This window comes from Geotrypetes seraphini, chromosome 12 (genome assembly GCF_902459505.1).
Source record: "Geotrypetes seraphini chromosome 12, aGeoSer1.1, whole genome shotgun sequence".
Classification (NCBI taxonomy): Eukaryota; Metazoa; Chordata; class Amphibia; order Gymnophiona; family Dermophiidae; genus Geotrypetes; species Geotrypetes seraphini.
The window spans coordinates 3,165,906-3,184,046 of NC_047095.1; the positions used below are offsets into that span (position 1 = coordinate 3,165,906).

General features: G+C 46.1%; 1 protein-coding gene across 1 annotated transcript in view; it reads right to left on the reverse strand.

Annotated features, from left to right (window-relative positions):
• ASPM (assembly factor for spindle microtubules) overlaps window positions 1-18,141 on the reverse strand; it is a 222,198-nt gene that overhangs the window by 65,169 nt on the left and 138,888 nt on the right. The window contains exons 15-16 of the mRNA XM_033916408.1: window positions 6,778-6,923; window positions 3,501-3,629 (exon numbers count right to left, since the gene is read on the reverse strand). Of these exons, the coding sequence (XP_033772299.1) occupies window positions 3,501-3,629; window positions 6,778-6,923 (275 nt within the window). The remainder of the gene's footprint in view (window positions 1-3,500; window positions 3,630-6,777; window positions 6,924-18,141) is intronic.

Below are 18,141 nucleotides of genomic sequence, written 5' to 3' on the forward strand. Positions count from 1 at the left end.
GAATATGTTGAAAAGTAGCGGTCCCAGCACCGACCCCTGTGGAACTCCGCTCGTGACCCATTGCCAGTCTGAGTAATGGCCCTTTACTCCAACCCTCTGTTTCCTGTCCGCTAACCAGTTTTTGATACATCGGTGGACCTCCCCTTGCACCCCGTGGTTCCATAGCTTCCTTAGTAGTCTTTCATGTGGCACCTTGTCGAAAGCTTTTTGGAAGTCAAGGTAAATGATATCTATGGATTCCCCTTTATCCACCTGGCTGGTTACCCCCTCAAAGAAGTATAATAAGTTCGTGAGGCATGACCTGCCCTTGCAGAAGCCATGCTGGCTCAACTTTAGCTGCCCATAGTTGTCGATGTGTTCCCAGATGCTGTCTTTAAATCAGTGCTTCCATCATCTTTCCCGGGACCGAGGTCAAGCTCACCGGCCTGTAGTTTCCTGGGTCTCCCCTTGAGCCTTTCTTGAAGATGGGCGTGACATTTGCTATTTTCCAGTCTTCCGGAATCTCTCCAGTTTTTAAGGATAGGTTGCATATTTGTCGAAGTGGTTCAGCTATTTCGTTCCTTAGTTCCTTGAGTACCCTTGGGTGAATGCCATCCGGACCTGGCGATTTGTCGCTCTTTAGCCTGTCTATCTGCCGGAGGACATCCACCTTGCTTACCTCTAGTTGGACCAGATTTTCATCCTGCTCCCCCTTTACGATCTCCTCAGGTTCCGGAATGTTGGTTGTGTCCTCCCTCGTGAAGACTGACGTGAAGAACTTATTTAGCCTGTCAGCTATCTTTTTCTTCTTTTACCACTCCCTTTCTGTTCCCATCATCCAAGGGTCCCACATCCTCCCTTGCTGGTTGCTTCCCCTTAATGTACCTGAAGAATGATTTGAAGTTTGTTGCTTCCCCCGCCAGTCTCTCTTCATATTCTCTTTTTGCTTTCCTAACCACTCGGTGACACTCCTTTTGGTGTTTTTTATGCTCCTTTTGGTTCTCCTCTGTTTTGTCCTTTTTCCATTTTTTGAATGATGCTTTCTTGTCACTTATCGCCTTTTTTACTGCATTTGTTATCCACACTGGATTTTTTGTTCTATTTTTTTTGCACCCTTTCCTGTACTTGGGGATGCACAGGTGCTGTGCTTCGTGCACTGTGCCCTTGAGTAGGGCCCAGGCATTTTCTACGGAGTCCATCTTCCTTGCGCTGTCGTTGAGTTTCTTTCTCACCATTTTCCTCATGGCATCATAATTCCCTTTTTTGAAGTTAAGTGCAGTCGTTGTAGTTCTTTTTACCTTTGATGATCCAATCTCTAGCCTGTACTGGATCATGTTGTGATCGCTGTTTCCTAGTGGGGCTAGTACCGCCACCTCCTTAGCGGGTCCCCCTAGTCCGTTGAGGATTAGGTCAAGAGTGGCATCACCCCGTGTTGGTTCCGTGACCAGCTGTTCCATGAAACAATCCCTCGTGACCTCCAGGAATTTGGTCTCCCTCATGCAATTGAGTGCCCAATACTCCAGTTTATTCCCGGGAAGTTGAAGTCTCCCATCACCACCACACTTCCGCTTTTGCATACCTGCCTCAGTTCAGCCTCCAGATCCTGGTCGATTTCTTCCGTTTGTCCAGGTGGGCAATAGTACAGACCCAATTTTGTGTCTGCTCCAGTTCCTCCTGGTAGCTTAACCCATAGTGATTCCAAGTCGCCCGCCCTTACTGCTGTTTCCATCCTGGTTGAAGGTATGGATTCTTTTATGTATAACGCTATTCCTCCACCCTTCTTGTGTGACCTATCTCTCCTGTATAGTTTAAAACCTGGTAAAGCCACATCCCATTTATTGTCATCAGTCCACCACGTTTCTGTGACTCCAATTATGTCTAGTCCCTTTTTGCTGGCTAGGACTTCCAGCTCTCCCATTTTAGCCCTTAGGCTCCTAGCATTAGTGTATAAGCAAAGTAAGTCCCGTTTGTTCGCCTTTCTTGCTGTTTTTCCTCGTGGTTTGGCGCTCCTGGCGTCCCCCTTGTGAGTAGCCAGACCCCAAGCCTCGTCTCGGTCATCCTCCTCCTGTGGTGTGTCTGTTTCGTCCTCAGCTTGTTTCCCTGTTTTTGGTTGTCCCTCTGGAATCCGTTGTTCTCTATTAGTGCTGCTTGCCAGTTTTATTCGTGCACTAGACCCCTGCATTTCTCCTTTAGGTCCTTTTTCAAAAAGTTCCCACTCAGTCCTGAGCCCTCTTTTACAGTGTCCTTGCTCAATATCTTTGGCCCGTGTCCCCTGCATTGCGTCCTTAGGTTCTTTTTCCAAAAATTCCCTCTCAGTCCCGATCCCTTTTTTACAATGTCCTTGCTCCATGTCCATGGCTCTGGGCCCCTGTAATGCATCCTTAGGCCCTTGTTCCAAAAATTTCCACTCAGTCCCGAGCCCTCTTTTACAATGTCCGTGCTCAGTATCCTTACTTGATACTTTTGTCCAATGTGTCAGATCGACTGTCAGCTTTCCCCTCTTCCTCAGTTTAAAGCCAAATCTATGACGCTCTGGACGTTGCGTGCCAGCATCCTCGTCCCCGTCGTGCTCAGGTGCAGTCCATCTCTACTGTAGAGCTTATTCTTTCCCAAGAAAGTTGTCCAGTTCCGTGCAAAAAGGAAACCCTCCTCTTCGCACCATCTCCTGAGCCAACCATTTATTGCTTGTATTTCTATTAAAATTTTTAATAGCGATTAATTGTACAAATAATTTTTTTTACTTCTTACTTTCCACTGAAACTCCTCATGACTCTGGGCAAGTCACCTAATCCTCCACTGCCTCAGGTAGAAAATAAATACCTATATATAGTATGTAAACCTTTTTCACCAACCACAGAAAGGAACTATATCAAATCCCATCTGCCTTCCTCTCCCTAAAGGGCTTTCTTTCTAGCACATCCCGCCACCTCTGACATCACATCCCATTTCTGCATGTGTAGGATGGATCAGAGGAAAAGTTTCAGAGCAGGCCACAGGCAGTGTATATGCAATGTTATCACTGCTGGGAACCAATGGAAGACTACCCTATAAGTAGATCAGCATGGGAGAGAGGGTGTTGAATCACAGGTAGGGTTTAAAGATGCTAATCACACTAAGGATAGGGATTGGAAGTGGTAGAAAGCAAAAGAGATGTTTGGAGGAAACAATGCAATGTGATTAGCCTGCAGCCCTACTAAGAAGAAGGAGTAGATAAGCAGGCTCAGAACCAGGGAAGCCTGGATTCAGATCCTACTGATGCTACTTGCAATTCTGGACAAGTCACTTAACCCTTCAATGCCTTCGGTGAATACTGCATAATTAGATTTAATGCTGCCAAGGGACAGGAAAATAATTATCATGCTTGAATGTAACTCAGCTTCAACCGACTCACTTGCTGGAAAAGGCAATATAGCAAACACCAAACAAACAAACATTGAAGAGTTCTGAGTCTATTTCTTTCAGTTTAATTAATTAATGAGAAGTCAAGCACTGTAACAGTCTACAAAAGAAAATAAATCTACCTGATGCAGTTCTCTTTCTGTTCTCAGCTTATATTTCTTCCAAGTTGACTGAATCACACGAGCAGCTCTTGTTTCTTTATGAAGATCCAGAAGTCGGGCACACAGAAAAGACAGGTACGTAATCACCATCTAAAGAAGAATGGTAACACATAATTTGTATATACACTAGTTTTTATTGCAAAACTCTCGAAGCTATTATTATTCTCAGAGGGGAAAAAAATGCTGACCAGTTTATTAGATTAACAGCAAAGGAACAACACAAAACGCCAGTCAGCAAATATGTCAGTTGAACCCGGTGATTTGCCGTATATACTTGAATATAGGATGAGATTTGGGGGCCAAAAAAATGGGGGTCTTGTCCTATATTTGGGTCATCACCCAGTGATCACCCAACACCCTCCCAGACTTGCTGCAGGCCTGCCGTTAGGCCGGGACAGAAGAGATCCCTCCCGTCTCCCATCCGATACTAACAATTTTTTACCCCCCCCCCCGCGTACCTTTTTTCGTATCCCTGGTGGTCTAGTGGTGTATAGGCAGGAGTGAGCTTTCCATGCTCCTGCCCTGCGCTGAGCCCCTCCTTACGATCTCATGACCAGCAGTGCACAGAAGTGAGCTTTTCGAGCTCCTGCTCGACCTTGCAGTGCTCCCTGAATGGCTGCCGCCAGTTATCGCATGTTCACTCTGGCCACATGGGCCAAACAGATCGCCTGCAGGTATGTTTCTGCCCAACAGAACAACACTTTCGCCTCCTGTCGGAGTGGTGCACTCCTGATGCCTCCCTGTCTGCTGACATAAGCCACCACCCTGGCACTGTTGGAGAAGACTCTGTCTTACCCTCCAGTAAAGGCTGCAGTTGGAGAAGCGCTATCTGAATTGCTCAGAGTTCCAGCCTGTTGATAGACCATATCCGTTCAGATGGGGTCCATTGGCCTTGGACTGCAAGACCGTTGCAATGAGCCCCCAGACAAACAAGCTGGCAACTGTTGTTAGGGTGACCCAGGAATCGATCTGAAGTGGGATGCCCTTTGACAAAGTCTGTGGACAAAGCCAGCAACTCATGCTGTGCTGGGCTGCCACTGTCCAGGGGAGCGAAATTTGCAGGGAGAGGCGACCAGAGAGAAAGCAATGCATCCTGGAGGGGTTGCATGTATGCCCTTGCCCTGGACACTACCTCTATTGTGGCCATCATGGATATCAGGATTTGCAGGTAATGCCATGCAGTAGGCTCTGGCTTGGTTAACAAGGCTGTAACCCGAGCATGATGCTTCTATTTTCTACTTCTGGAAGAAAGACTCGGCCTTTTGCCATGTTGAATTAAGACTCCCAGATATTCCAGGGGCTATGTCAAACCCAGGTGGCACTTTCAGAAGATCAAAGAATCTAGCAACCAATAGAGATAGACTGAATTTAATTCACGTTTAAGAATGCCAGAGACATAAGTACGTTTAGCGTTACATAACATTGGTGAGTACTGTAATGAAGTGTTTTTTAATGTTCCAAAAGGTGGTTATTTAAAGATTTCGTCACCAAGAGTGTTCAATACTGTGCAATTAGCGATGCAAAAAAGTTAGACCGGAATGGTACCAAGGCGAACCGGGTCTTGCAGAAAACCACACATTGTTTTCTGCTCCTCCAACTTAGAAGAAGAACACTGAGCCCCCTACAGTTTATTCTTTCTGTAAGCGAACCGTGCAGCATTTCTGATCGGATCTGCTTATTTTATTCTTTTTTCTGAAATAAGTTTATTCTTTTCAGTGGCTTCAGTGCCTAGAGAACCTTTATTTAAGGTAAGGTCCTTCAGAGAACAGGTTCCTAATGGTTCAAAAGGAGGATCGACCAAAACTGACAGTACCTGAGATTCCACACAGGTATCATAATGCATTAGGGAGGGCGGAAAAGATGCACTGTCCACAAAAAACATAGGATATCTTGGTGCAAAGCCAGCCTTTTCCCCCCAAACAAGACCTCAGAAAACCGCTAGAATCATTACCTAGATCGCAATGACATCCAGGCAAGTCCCTTATCCAAACCATCTTGCAAAAAATCCAGACAGTTGATCGATCACTGGGACTTCTTGGTCAACCACAGTTCTTGGGCTAAAGGTCCTAGACATTGGGCTTCCTAGCCAAGGAGACTTGCATCCGACACCAGCACCATCGAGGAGGATCGAACCCAGTTCCCTTTACCAAACTGTCCATCTGCAGTCACCACCTCAAGCTGCGATGAGCCAGACTTCTGAGAGGAATGCGGAAGTCCAGGGAGCGAGGGGGGAAGGAGAACCACCTGGAGAGATGTGCATACTGCAAAGGCCGCTGTGATCTCTTGCCCCCTTTATCACCTCTATAGATGCCAACCTGGACCTTAGCACCTGAAAAAAGTAATAAGCTCAAGGGATTCAAGAAGGAACAGACCATAAATCTGACCTTGAAGATTCAGGGCATACGCCTCTAGCAGAAACACCTTCCCCAAAGCCGTTATCGAACCCCCAGATAGTCCAAATGACTCATGACTAGGTTGACCACCCAGCCCAAAAGACTGTAACAGCTGAACCATTTGGGCCACAGCCAGCACACTCTCCTCAAACAACTTTGCCCAGATCAACCAATTAAACAGGTATGGAAGAACTAGAATCCCATCCTGACGTAAGATTGCTGCTATCACCACCATGATCTTGGAGAAGGTGCACGGAGCTGAAGACAGACCAAAAGGAAGCATACAAAACTGACAGTGCCTGCCCAAAATCACAAAGCGAAAATCTCTGATGGGCAGCCTGGATGGGAATGAGATAAAGAGAGGTGAGAAATTTCCCTGGCTGCACTGCCAAAATGACTGACCTCAAAGTCTCCATCTGAAAAGAGGGAATCCAAAGGGATCTGTTCAAGCTCTTGAGGTCCAAAATGGGATAGAAGGAGCCTTCCTTCTTGGAATCCACAAAGTAACTGGAATAACTATTGGTTCTGATCTTGCTGGGTGGAACCTGCACCACCGCCTTGAGGTCAAGCAACTTTTGTAAGGTTTGGCAGACTTCCTGCTTACTCCATGGGGCACGGCAAGGAGACTCTAGAAAGGTATCCGACATGGGGCGTTTAAACCCTAGCACATATCTGTCGTGAACCACCTAATTCCCCCTTATTTTGATGATATTTTTGTTTGAAAATGGTCCCCCCAGTGAGTTATATTGAATATAAGCCTATGCATAAAAGACAATTTCCATACTGGTAGCTCAAAAGAGCCAATACTATAAACACAAACATGGTTCCAAACAGTTTTTATATACCTTCTCATCTGGAATTGTATTTGACATATCTGAATGATGAATCATAGCTGGTATGCCACCAAGATCAGAAACTGCAGCATTCACTAGCTGGAAATTCTTCTTTTCATTTTCCAGAAGCTCCTTATACATGACTGATGTGGTAATGGCTTAAAAGGAAAATAAACAAGAATTCTCTTATTTAAAGAGAAATGAAAAAGAAATTAACATTAGAAAAACAATATCTATTCTAAATAATGTGCTAAAATAAAAATATAAAGGGATTAGGTTCTTACCTTGCTAATATCTTTAGTAGATAAGTGTGTCATTCTGGACAAGCGGGTAATTTACCCATAGCCATGAGCCTTTCAGAAGGAATCCACTCTGGATCCCTCTTACTTCACAGAGGGCTCTGCTGCCACCTATAGTTAGTTCCCAAGCAGGCAAGCATTGTTCAAAAACCTAGGTGAAGGAGGTGAAATCTCTCTAATAAGCCTGTTCTGCTCGAAATAAAACAAACACATGAACCATCAACAATCAAACAGGTAACAAACATGCTAACAGAAGCATTAAAGGAGCTCAATTAGCACCCCAACTTACATCAATAAGAGACTACCCTTCAAGGCCCTAAGGGCTGACTGGCATCCAAGTTACAGGCTTGGAGAAGAACATTCAGAGCGAGACAGTAAGCAGGCGTAGGAAATAAGTGATACAGCAGGGGTTCAAAATGACACCCATCTATTAGAAAAGATATTAGCAAGATAAGAACCTACTGGGGGATGTACTAAAGTTAGCGATCATTGCTAAACCACTGCATGTGATTACCCATTTTCTGATCTGATCCATGCAAATTAGTAAAACCAATTAGCAAAATAGCCAAGCGACTGATGCACTAAAATTGCTTGGCTATTTAACATCGGGTTTTACAGATTGTAAAACCCAATTGCTCTAGACCTGTCAGTAACTGTGTTACCGACAGGTCTGCCTGTTTTTCTTTTCAATGGCACAGATATTTTGCGTGTATTACACACGCAGCGGCAAAGAGGCCTGAACTACCCCAACCTCTATAGCAGGCAAGCCAACAGCAGCAGTAAGGGAATCCCTAGCACTATCGGTGTACTAAAGACGAAAACGTCTACATAGGTCATTTTCAAAAATAAAAGATAAGCGGTCTGGCTGTTTTGAAAATGGACATTTTCTCTGATGGATTTCTGGATGTTTTTTCCAAAACGTCCAAATTAGACTTAGATGTACTATCAAAAAGGCCCCTCCAAGTGTGACTAAAGATGATACATGTTAAAGCTTCATTTATGTTTGAAGGTATTGCTCCGGTAATATAGTTTGGAACAAGTTTGTGTTTGTTTATGTTTAAATCTTTTATTAATTTTTCAAAGTTAACAAAAATGCAGTACAGTATCTACACAAACAGCATTATTCATATATGAATTTATAATCAATCAGAATCCCCATCGTGTGATAACCCCCCCACCCAACCAATACCTTGCAAGAGAATAAAACCATGACATAAATATCTCTCCCCCTCCCTCCCCCTGGGGGTGTGTGCAATATACCCACAGGATCAAAGGGAAAAACCCCCAAAACCCCAATTACAACGCATCCATAAAAGATATTAAAGGGCCCCAGATTAACTTAAATCTCTTAATATGGGGGGCGTGGCTTGGAGGCGCAGCCGGATGGTCAGGTGAAGTTCGAGCTCTGCAATTACAAGCTTTTTGAAAGATATTTTAAATGATAATTGGCGGTTTAATTTTAGTAATAGCTTCGAGCAAACAGTCAAAATGTGAAGCGGCTGGCACAGGATCGGGGAGTGCTAAAAGATCAAAGATAGATCCTATGACTCCTTCTAAAGTGCCGTTACCCAAGGATGATAACGGAGACATTTTTGCTCAGCTGAAACTAATTACGGAGATAGTTTCTGACAATGCTCAAAAGTTGAAAGAGGTGAAAGATGAAGTTAGAAACCTCACTACACGCATGGAACAGTTTGAGCTAAAAATAGATCAAATGGAAAAAAGAATAACAGCAAATGAATCTGAAATAAAGAAGCATAAGTCATATAGTGAGAAGGTAAAATTATGGTCTTACCTGTTAATTTTCTTTCCTTTAGAAGCAGCAGATGAATCCAGACTAGTGGGTATAGCTCACATCGACCAGCAGGTGGAGATAGAGAACTGATTAACAGTTGGCCTTAAAGCCTGGTGTTCCTCTTGTTACTTCAGTTATGCATTTTGCCCAAGCAGCCCGAAAGGAGCATGAGCATCCCCAAAACTTCATTCCAGTAGAAAATGGGCCCCTAAATAATACAATTACCAACCATATCCCAACCGAAACCATAAACAAACACCCTACACACATACAGTGCCCTTGGGGAGGGGCTCTGGATTCATCTGCTGCTTCTAAAGGAAAGAAAATTAACAGGTAAGACCATAATTTTACCTTCCATAGCAAAGCAGCAGATGAATCCAGACTAGTGGGATGTAGCAAAGCAAACTCAAACCGGGTGGGACGCCAATGCCGCCTCCGCCAGTACCGCAGTGCCAAAACTTGCCTCCGCACTGGCTGCTACGTCTAAGCGATAATGCTTCGAAAAGGTATTACTCGACGACCAAGTGGCCGCTCGGCAAATTTCCTCCAAAGACATCCCCCCGGACTCCGCCCAAGACGTAGCCAATGCCCGAGTGGAATGAGCATGAAGGTGCTCCGGTACTTTCTTACCTGTCAACACATAAGCCGAAGCAATCGTCTCCTTGACCCAACGCGCAATGGACGCTTTAGACGCCGCCATCCCCTTGTTCTTACCCGCGAACAATACAAAGAGATGGTCCGACCTACGAAAATCATTCGTCACTCCCAAATAATGGAGAAGCATACGCCGCACATCCAGTCGACGCAAAGACAAAAATCGTTTACCCCAATCCTCCTTCCGGAAGGACGGGAGGAATACACTCTGGTTCACATGAAATGAAGAAATCACCTTAGGCAGGAAGGACGGCACCGGCCGCACTGACACCCCCGTCTCAGAAAAACGTAAGAAGGGTTCTCTGCAAGAAAGCGCCTGAAGCTCCGATACTCGCCTCGCCGAAGCCATTGCCACCAAGAACACTGTTTTCAGCGTGACATCCTTCAAAGTGGCCGCTGACAGGGGTTCAAAAGGTGCCCCCTGCAACCTCCCCAGGACGAGTTTAAGATTCCAGGAAGGACAAATTCGCCTCACCGGCGGGCGGATATGGTGAACCCCTTTGAGGAAACGGACCACGTCCGGCTGCGACGCCAGCGACGCGCCAGCCACCCGGCCCCTGTAACAGGCAAGGGCCGCCACCTGAACCCTTAAAGAGTTATAGGCTAATCCTTTCTCTACGCCTTCCTGCAGAAAGGCAAGAATAGCCGCCAGAGATGCATGGAAGGGCGCGATTCCCTGTCGACCGCACCAAGCATCGAAAATCTTCCAGACTCTCGCATAGGAGGTCGAAGTCGAAATCTTCTTAGCTTTAAGAAGCGTGGCAATCACCTGCTCCGAATAGCCCTTCTTCTTTAGCCTTGACCGCTCAAGAGCCAGGCCGTAAGACCAAAGCGGGCCGGATCTTCCATCCAGATTGGGCCCTGAGTTAGTAAGTCCGGAGTTACCTGGAACGTCACCCGATCGCCTACTGAAAGCTGAACGAGATCTGCGTACCACGGTCGACGCAGCCAATCCGGAGCCACCAGGATCACCCTGCCGTGAAAGAGAGCGATGCGTTGTAACACCCGCCCTATCATGGGCCAAGGCGGGAACACATACAGAAGGGAATTTGGAGGCCATGGGAGGGCCAACGCGTCCACCCCCTCCGAGCCCGTCTCCGTGCGCCTGCTGAAGAAGCGAGGCAACTTCGCATTGCGGGACGAAGCCATGAGATCCAACTCTGGCAACCCCCACCGACGGACTAGCAGGTCGAACGCTCGAGCCGACAACTCCCACTCGCCCGGATCTAGAAGATTTCTGCTGAGGAAGTCCGCTTGCACGTTTTCGTGACCTGCAATGTATGCCGCCGACAGAAGCGGAACATGCCCTTCTGCCCACTGAAACAATATCCTTGCCTCTTCGGCCAACTGCGGACTCCGAGTGCCCCCCCTGACGATTGACATATGCTACCGCCGTGACACTGTCCGAAAAGATTCTGGTCGGTCTGTCCTGAATCAGGGACTGAAAAGCCCTCAGCGCCAATCTGATCGCTTTTAACTCCAACAAATTGATGGGCCACTGTGCTTCCTCTAAGGACCACACTCCCTGCACCGATGCTTGCAGGCACTGGGCCCCCCAGCCCCTCAGACTGGCATCCGTCGTCACCACCACCCACTCCGGTGTGGCTAACGGCATGCCCCGCCACAGGTGCAACTCGTGTAGCCACCATTGCATGCTGCGAGCCGCCCGAGGACTCCATCGGAGACGCATATTGTAGTCCAGAGAAGCTGGGGACCAGCGAGAGAGAAGCGACTGTTGTAAGGGTCTCATGTGGCCCCGAGCCCAGGGGACCACCTCCAGAGTCGCTACCATGGAGCCCAAAACCTGCACATAATCCCAAACCCGAGGTCTGGGCGACCCGAGAAGTAGGCGAATCTGAGCCTGCAATTTCTCTCCCCGGTCTCGGGGTAGAAATACTCTCCCCAGAGCAGTGTCGAATCTGACCCCCAGATGTACCAAAGACTGCGACGGGGACAGAAAACTCTTGGGAAAATTGACGATCCACCCTAACGACTGAAGGAGAGATATTACCCTCTGAGTAACCGACAAACTCTCCTGTCTGGACGAGGCGCGGATCAGCCAGTCGTCTAAGTAAGGGTGTACCCGAATCCCTTCCTTGCGAAGAGAGGCTGCTACCACGACCATGACTTTGGAAAAGGTGCGGGGAGCCGTCGCCAGGCCAAAGGGCATTGCCCGAAACTGATAGTGCTGGCCAAGAATCGCAAACCTTAGATACCGCTGATGCGGAGGCCAGATCGGGATATGTAGGTACGCCTCCTTGAGATCTAGGGACGTGAGGAACTCTCCCGGTCGCACTGCCGCAATGACCGAGCGTACCGTCTCCATCCGGAAATGGCGAACATTGAGAAATCTGTTGACCACTTTGAGGTCCAGCACCGGTCTGAACGACCCCCCCTTCTTTGGAACAATGAAGTACAGGGAATATATCCCGCGGCCTACCTCTTCCGGGGGTACCGGTACCACCGCCCCCAGATCGAGCAGCCCCTGAAGAGTCATGCGGACCGCCTCTCCCTTGGCCGCCCCATGGCACGGGGACACCAAGAAAGAATCTTCGACGGGAGAGGCGAACTCCAACTTGTACCCTTCCCGAACAATGTCCAACACCCACTGATCTGACGTGATTGTGGCCCACTCCGCCCGGAACGCCGAAAGTCGGCCCCCTAAGGGAAGGGCGGAGGGAGCCAAGCCACCGTCATTGCGGAGTGCGACTTGGTGGGGTACGTGTTGGCTGACCTGAAGAGGGTTTCGTCGTCCGAAAGGAACTCCTCTGCTGAAACCTAGGCCTCGCCGCAGAGAAAGAACCATATGCTGAGCTGAAGAATGGTTTACCAGGCCTGGACCGCCTCACATCTCTGAAGCGCGGTCTAGACGAGGAGGACCTCACCGGGGGCCTAGCCCTATCCTCCGGTAGACGCTGTGTTTTGGTATCCCCAAAATCTTTCACCAATCTCTCTAAGTCCTCTCCAAATAATAAACCTCCCTTAAAAGGGAGTCTCACCAGCCTAAGTTTGGATGCAGCATCTGCTGCCCAATGTCGGAGCCATAAGGATCTGCGCGATACCACTGACAGAGCCATCTGTTTCGCAGATGCTCGAACAATGTCATATAAGGAGTCTGCCAAATAGGCCAAGCCTGACTCCAAATCAGCCAGTTCCGAAGGGACAGAACCCCCGGACTCCATTAAATTATCGGTCATCCCTTGTGACCACTGCAAACATGCCCTCGCCGCATACGAGCTGCAAATAGCGGCCTGTAAGGTAACCGCAGCTACTTCAAAGGACATTTTTAGTGAAGATTCAATCTTCCTATCCTGCGCATCCTTTAGTGTCACCCCCCCTTCCACCGGCAAGGTAGTCTTTTTCGTTACCGCTGCCACCAAAGCGTCCACCCTAGGTAACCGAAACTTTTCAAGTTCGGTCGGGTCAACCGGATACAGGAGCCGCATGGCCTTTGCCACTCGTAAACTGGCCTCCGGCGTATCCCATTGCGCCGAGATCAGCTCCTGCATGGCTTCATGCACCGGAAAGGACCTAGGTGGCTTACGCGTACCTGCCATCAGGGGGTTACTCGACACCTTAGCATCCTCCTGAGAGATATTTAAACCCTGCAAAGCCTTGGAAATCAAGGACGCCAGCTCCTCTCTATGAAACAGCCGGAGCGCGGAAGGATCATCAACTTCCCTGCCCGGGGGATCCTCTGCCTCCCAATCTAAGACCTCCCCTTCCTCTAATGATTCAGGAAGGGAGAAAGGTGATAAGGGAAGATTACCCTCCGCGTCCACGGTCGCGAGTCTGCGTTTCTTCGCCCCCTGCGACCGCCCAGGCGACAGCACAGGCCCCGTAGTCGGGCCGGCATTCGCACCGGATAAGCCCGTGGAGGTAGAAGGCCCAGGGAGGGACGGCCAGGTCGCCGGTACCGACTGGGCCGGCTGCGAGCCCTGTAGCAGAAAAGCTCGGTGCAATAGCATAATAAACTCCGGGGAGAAGGAACTCACCCCCATTAAAGAAGAACCGGCCTGATCAATGCTAGGGCGCGCAGCCGCGCCGTCCCCTAGCGACCCTGGCTCCCCGACCGCCGCTGACCTCCCCTCAGCCGCGGCAGAGCCTTGCAGTCCCCCCGAGTCGCCCTCGAGGCCCGGGGAAGTAGACCGTGCCCCGCTGACACGGGAGATGTCTAACTCACCCGCTTGCAGGAAGGCATCTTCTGCCGGTGTATCCCCACACCCTGCAGAGCAGAAGCCCGACAGTGCTCGGCGCTTCCCACAGCGCGAGCACCGCTGAGTAGCCTCTGCTGCCATCGCTAAAAACGGCGATACAAAAAACTTTTTTTTTTTTTTTTTTCACAAACGCGGTAACACGCCGCCGCGCCGACTCCGCCCACCCCCCGCTACCGCCGGAACGACCCGAACGACCAACGAACGCAAGAGGAGGCAGACAGCAAACCAAGTTACTCACCAACCGGTCCGCCGCTCTAACTGCAGTCGGGTAACAGCTGGTAATCGCACTGAAAGCCACACGAACACAGCACGGCTCAGCACAAGCAGGAAGTCGTTGGTTTTTTTTTTTTTTTTTTTTTTTTACTGGAATGAAGAAACCTCCTGCAGTGGCCCAAGAACCCGCTCAAACAAACGGAGGGGAGGGTGGAGAAGGGACCTGGGAGGGCCCAGGTGTAGCTCCCAAAGCCGGCACCGATCAGCCAGGCACCCCTGTCCTACTGAAGAGACAGAGTCTCAACAGAGGAAGCCACAGGAACACCACCTAAACCGGCCCCAGCCAGAATCCAGGAGCTAGTAGAGTAAGCTCCATTCCTGCTGGGAGATAGAGCAAAACTGAAGTAACAAGAGGAACACCAGGCTTTAAGGCCAACTGTTAATCAGTTCTCTATCTCCACCTGCTGGTCGATGTGAGCTATACCCACTAGTCTGGATTCATCTGCTGCTTTGCTATGGAAAGTGAATATTCTTTCTAAAGAGCTGGAGAATTGTATTAATAGGGGGAAACGGAACAACTTGAGAATTATTGGGCTCCAGGAGGGAGTTGAAAATAATGATGCCATCTCTTTCCTTGAGCAAATCCTCCCAAAGATACTGCCTCTTAAATCAAAATATCCATTATAATTTGAGAGGGCTCATAGGATCCCTACAAGAAGATCTGGTAAGGATCTGAGGCCACGCCGCTGATATTTAAACTTTAGAGGCATCAGCAAGTCATGGAAGTCATAAGGCTTGCAAAAGAAAATAAGAATTTGAAATGTCAGGATTCAAAAATTTACATTGTGCCAGATTTCGCTAAGACCACCGCTGAAAAAAGGAAAAAACTACTTGATTTAAGGCCTCAAATGAGACATCTAGGGGCCAAATTTGGCTTGCTATACCCTGCTATAATGAGGGTTACTTATGCCAATAAGACTTTGAGTTTTGAAGATCCCGAAAAGTTAAAGGATTTTTTGGAAACATGTGAGCAACCGATGATCTCATGAAAAGGAGAAAAGAAGGGGGGAAAAAAAAGGGAAAGACACTTCGCTTTTAATTTTGTCTTTATTTCATTGATTCTTATAATTTTATTTAAACATAATAGTGATCGTTATGCAAGATATTGTGTGGAACGAAGAATGGAATCTTTTTTGAATTAACTGTGAATAACCGTCCTGGAGGCACAGCACTACTAGATAAAATTCTTTATAGAATTCTTGAATAGTAGGCTCGTGATGTTATGCAAAGTAGTTGGACTGTTAAAGCTTATAAATTCTATATACTATTTACTCCACATTTGGTCTGACAATATAAGCTTATGCCATATTAATGAGCTTATAATTCTGGTTTGTTAACCTGTAATACCCTCAATAATATACAGAAAAGGGTTTCATTTGGTAAGAAGACAAGCCACGGCATAGCAATTATAATATTGCTTTGGGCTCCTAAGCATAAAAAGCAAAAGAGTTCAGGGATTCAAGACGATTAGACATTCGGACTCTTACTAGATTTTCATATAGAAGATTTGAATATCTTTCTTACTTTGGGCCGGCGTCCAGCAATGTCTTCTTCATAATGCTATGCTTAAAGAACTGGAATCATCCAAGTGTGCGTTGTCAACGTTATCCAGAAATATAGATACAACTTCCTAAGAGTTTCATCATTTTTATTCATCGTTATGGAAGGATGCAGAGTTTTTGTCCTTTTTATGACAGTTTAAGTCTCGTGTCCTAATGGCAGCTACTTTGATTTCTTTTGTAATTTTTTTGACAATGTGACTCGCAAGCTTACCTATGTTAATGGTTCAACTCCGGTCAGTTAATGTTTCTTCCGGGTTACGAGAAATACGGAAGTAGTTCATATATCAGAGAAATTCATTATTCTATCGGAATTGATCATCGGCTGCAAGTTATGTAAAATGGGTTCTGAGCCTTCAAAATTCTTTTGGAATCATCTGATTATGGGATATACTTGCAGAGGTCGTGTTATTATAAGTGAATTTGTTGCCGAGGTCACGGATCTCCCAATATGCATCAGGCTGCGTTTACGTTTTGCTGATTCCTAAACTGGATCTACAACGCAGTCTTACTTATAAAGTTATTAAAATCACCTAACTCATTGGAAAACTGGTTTCTCCAGGCCTGTTCGATGGTTCTTAGGCTTGCCTTTCCTTGTCTTCTTGCCATGTTATTTTCAAGTCTAGTAAATCAACTAGCACCTTCTTTTTGTAGCTTGATGCTTGGTTTTATTGATAAAGTTCGTCAGGCTACTATCAGCTTAACCTTGACTAGAATGAAAAGTTTCACATAAATGAATATTTTTATATGGTTAAATATTTCTCATATACTTTTATTTGTGACTTTGAAAATAAACCTGCTCCAGGAATGTGTTTTTCAGTGATGAAATTTCTGTTTAATTTCTTATTTAGTAGGAATATAATTGTTTTTAGAATTTGTTTTACTGATGTATATCTTTTATTGATGAATATAATTTATTTTATTTATCTTGTTATTATTCTAAGGTTTTATTACTGCATAAAAGAGGATTCATTAGAATAATCAGATATAATATAACTTCAAGATTGTAGTAAAATAGAGTGGGTGCTAATAAAGGGGATAGATTGGGATAATTTATTGAATCCTTAAATTAGTTTAAAAATTATATTTGAATATATTTAATTGTTGAGATTCCTCTTTTGTGTATAACTAATTAATATTAATTTTATTGATTATAAACTATGATTTATTGGGGTATGATAAGAGCAGATTACCTTTTCAGTTTATTATTTTGTTGTCATTGTTTAATATGGAATGATAGATGTTTGAGGAATTAATTGGTTTTTTTATAGAATTGAGTGGGTGGTTTTATAATTAATATTTCATCTCATTTCATTTAGCACTTTTTCTGATGAAATTTTCCAAGTGTTGGGAATTTTTGATTTGTGATTGTGCCCTGAAGCAAGGGTGGCCCCTCCAGCTAGAGACTTCAGAACCCCAAGTCTGCAGCTTTTCACAGGCAAAGCTGACCTAGGACTGCTGGGAACCTCTACAGCACCAAAGTAGATCAGAAAGACACCTTCAGTCTCGCTTGCAGAAGGAAATGACTGAAGAGCTCGGTCACAGCCCACTGAGGAAGGAGATGGAGACAGAGAAAAGAATGTGATTAAATGCCTTCTGAGGGGGCTCACATCCAATAGATGATAAAACCCAGTTGTTCAAGATTCATATGCTTTTTGCACTAAAATAGACCCTATGGAATGTGTCTGAGGGTGCAAAAACATTAGAATCAAGGGGACAAAAAGCTGAATAGTGATCTCAGAATGCAAAGGGAAAAATGTGGACTGGGTCTTGGAGCTGCTCAGCAGTGAGCGCAATGTCGAGGCAGTTTACAGAATCTCTAAATCCAGTTCCTGCAGAGAGTTTGCAATGATTTCATTTAAGTCAGACAGCTTAAAGAGCCTGCACAATGTTGGATCCTCTCCCTAGTCTGGGCTACTACAGCCTCCTGGCTGTCCTCACCACCACGAAAGCCTGCATCTCCTACAGAGGTGGCATTTCTGGAAAGTACAGGCATAGACTTAGATCCCTAATCGCCCCAGTACTTCTCTGACTGGACCGCAGGCTACATATAGAAAGTAAAACCAAGTGATTGGAGAAGATGGGTTAGGAGAAGGAAAATATTAAAGAATATTGGTATAATGATTGATACTTAAAGGACCCCTGATATTAAGGGCTATGGAAAAGTAGAGTCACAATAGTGAACAATGAAGGTGTTCTCAGAGAGATATGAGTGAAACCAGTTAAGTACAAGACCAGAGATGTTAAGGTTCTTGAGATGCTGGCAGAAAATAGTATAACTGATCAATCAAAGGCAGAATAAGATGACACTATTTCCATCAAGAATTTGTTTAATGTAGTTGACCAGTCATAAGAGTATGTTCAGTGGAATGATGAAGATGAAACCCTTTTTGATGGAGATGTAGGGCATTTGTCCGATTGATAATGTTCAGGAACTGGGCCTATAGTGGTTCACGGAGGAATCCTCTCTGGGACTCTTTATACAGTTACATATTATAACCTGGAGAAGGTGCTCAAGCCACTATTGTAAAGTAAACAAGCACAAAAAGAGATCAGAGAAATCATGCTAATAAAAAACA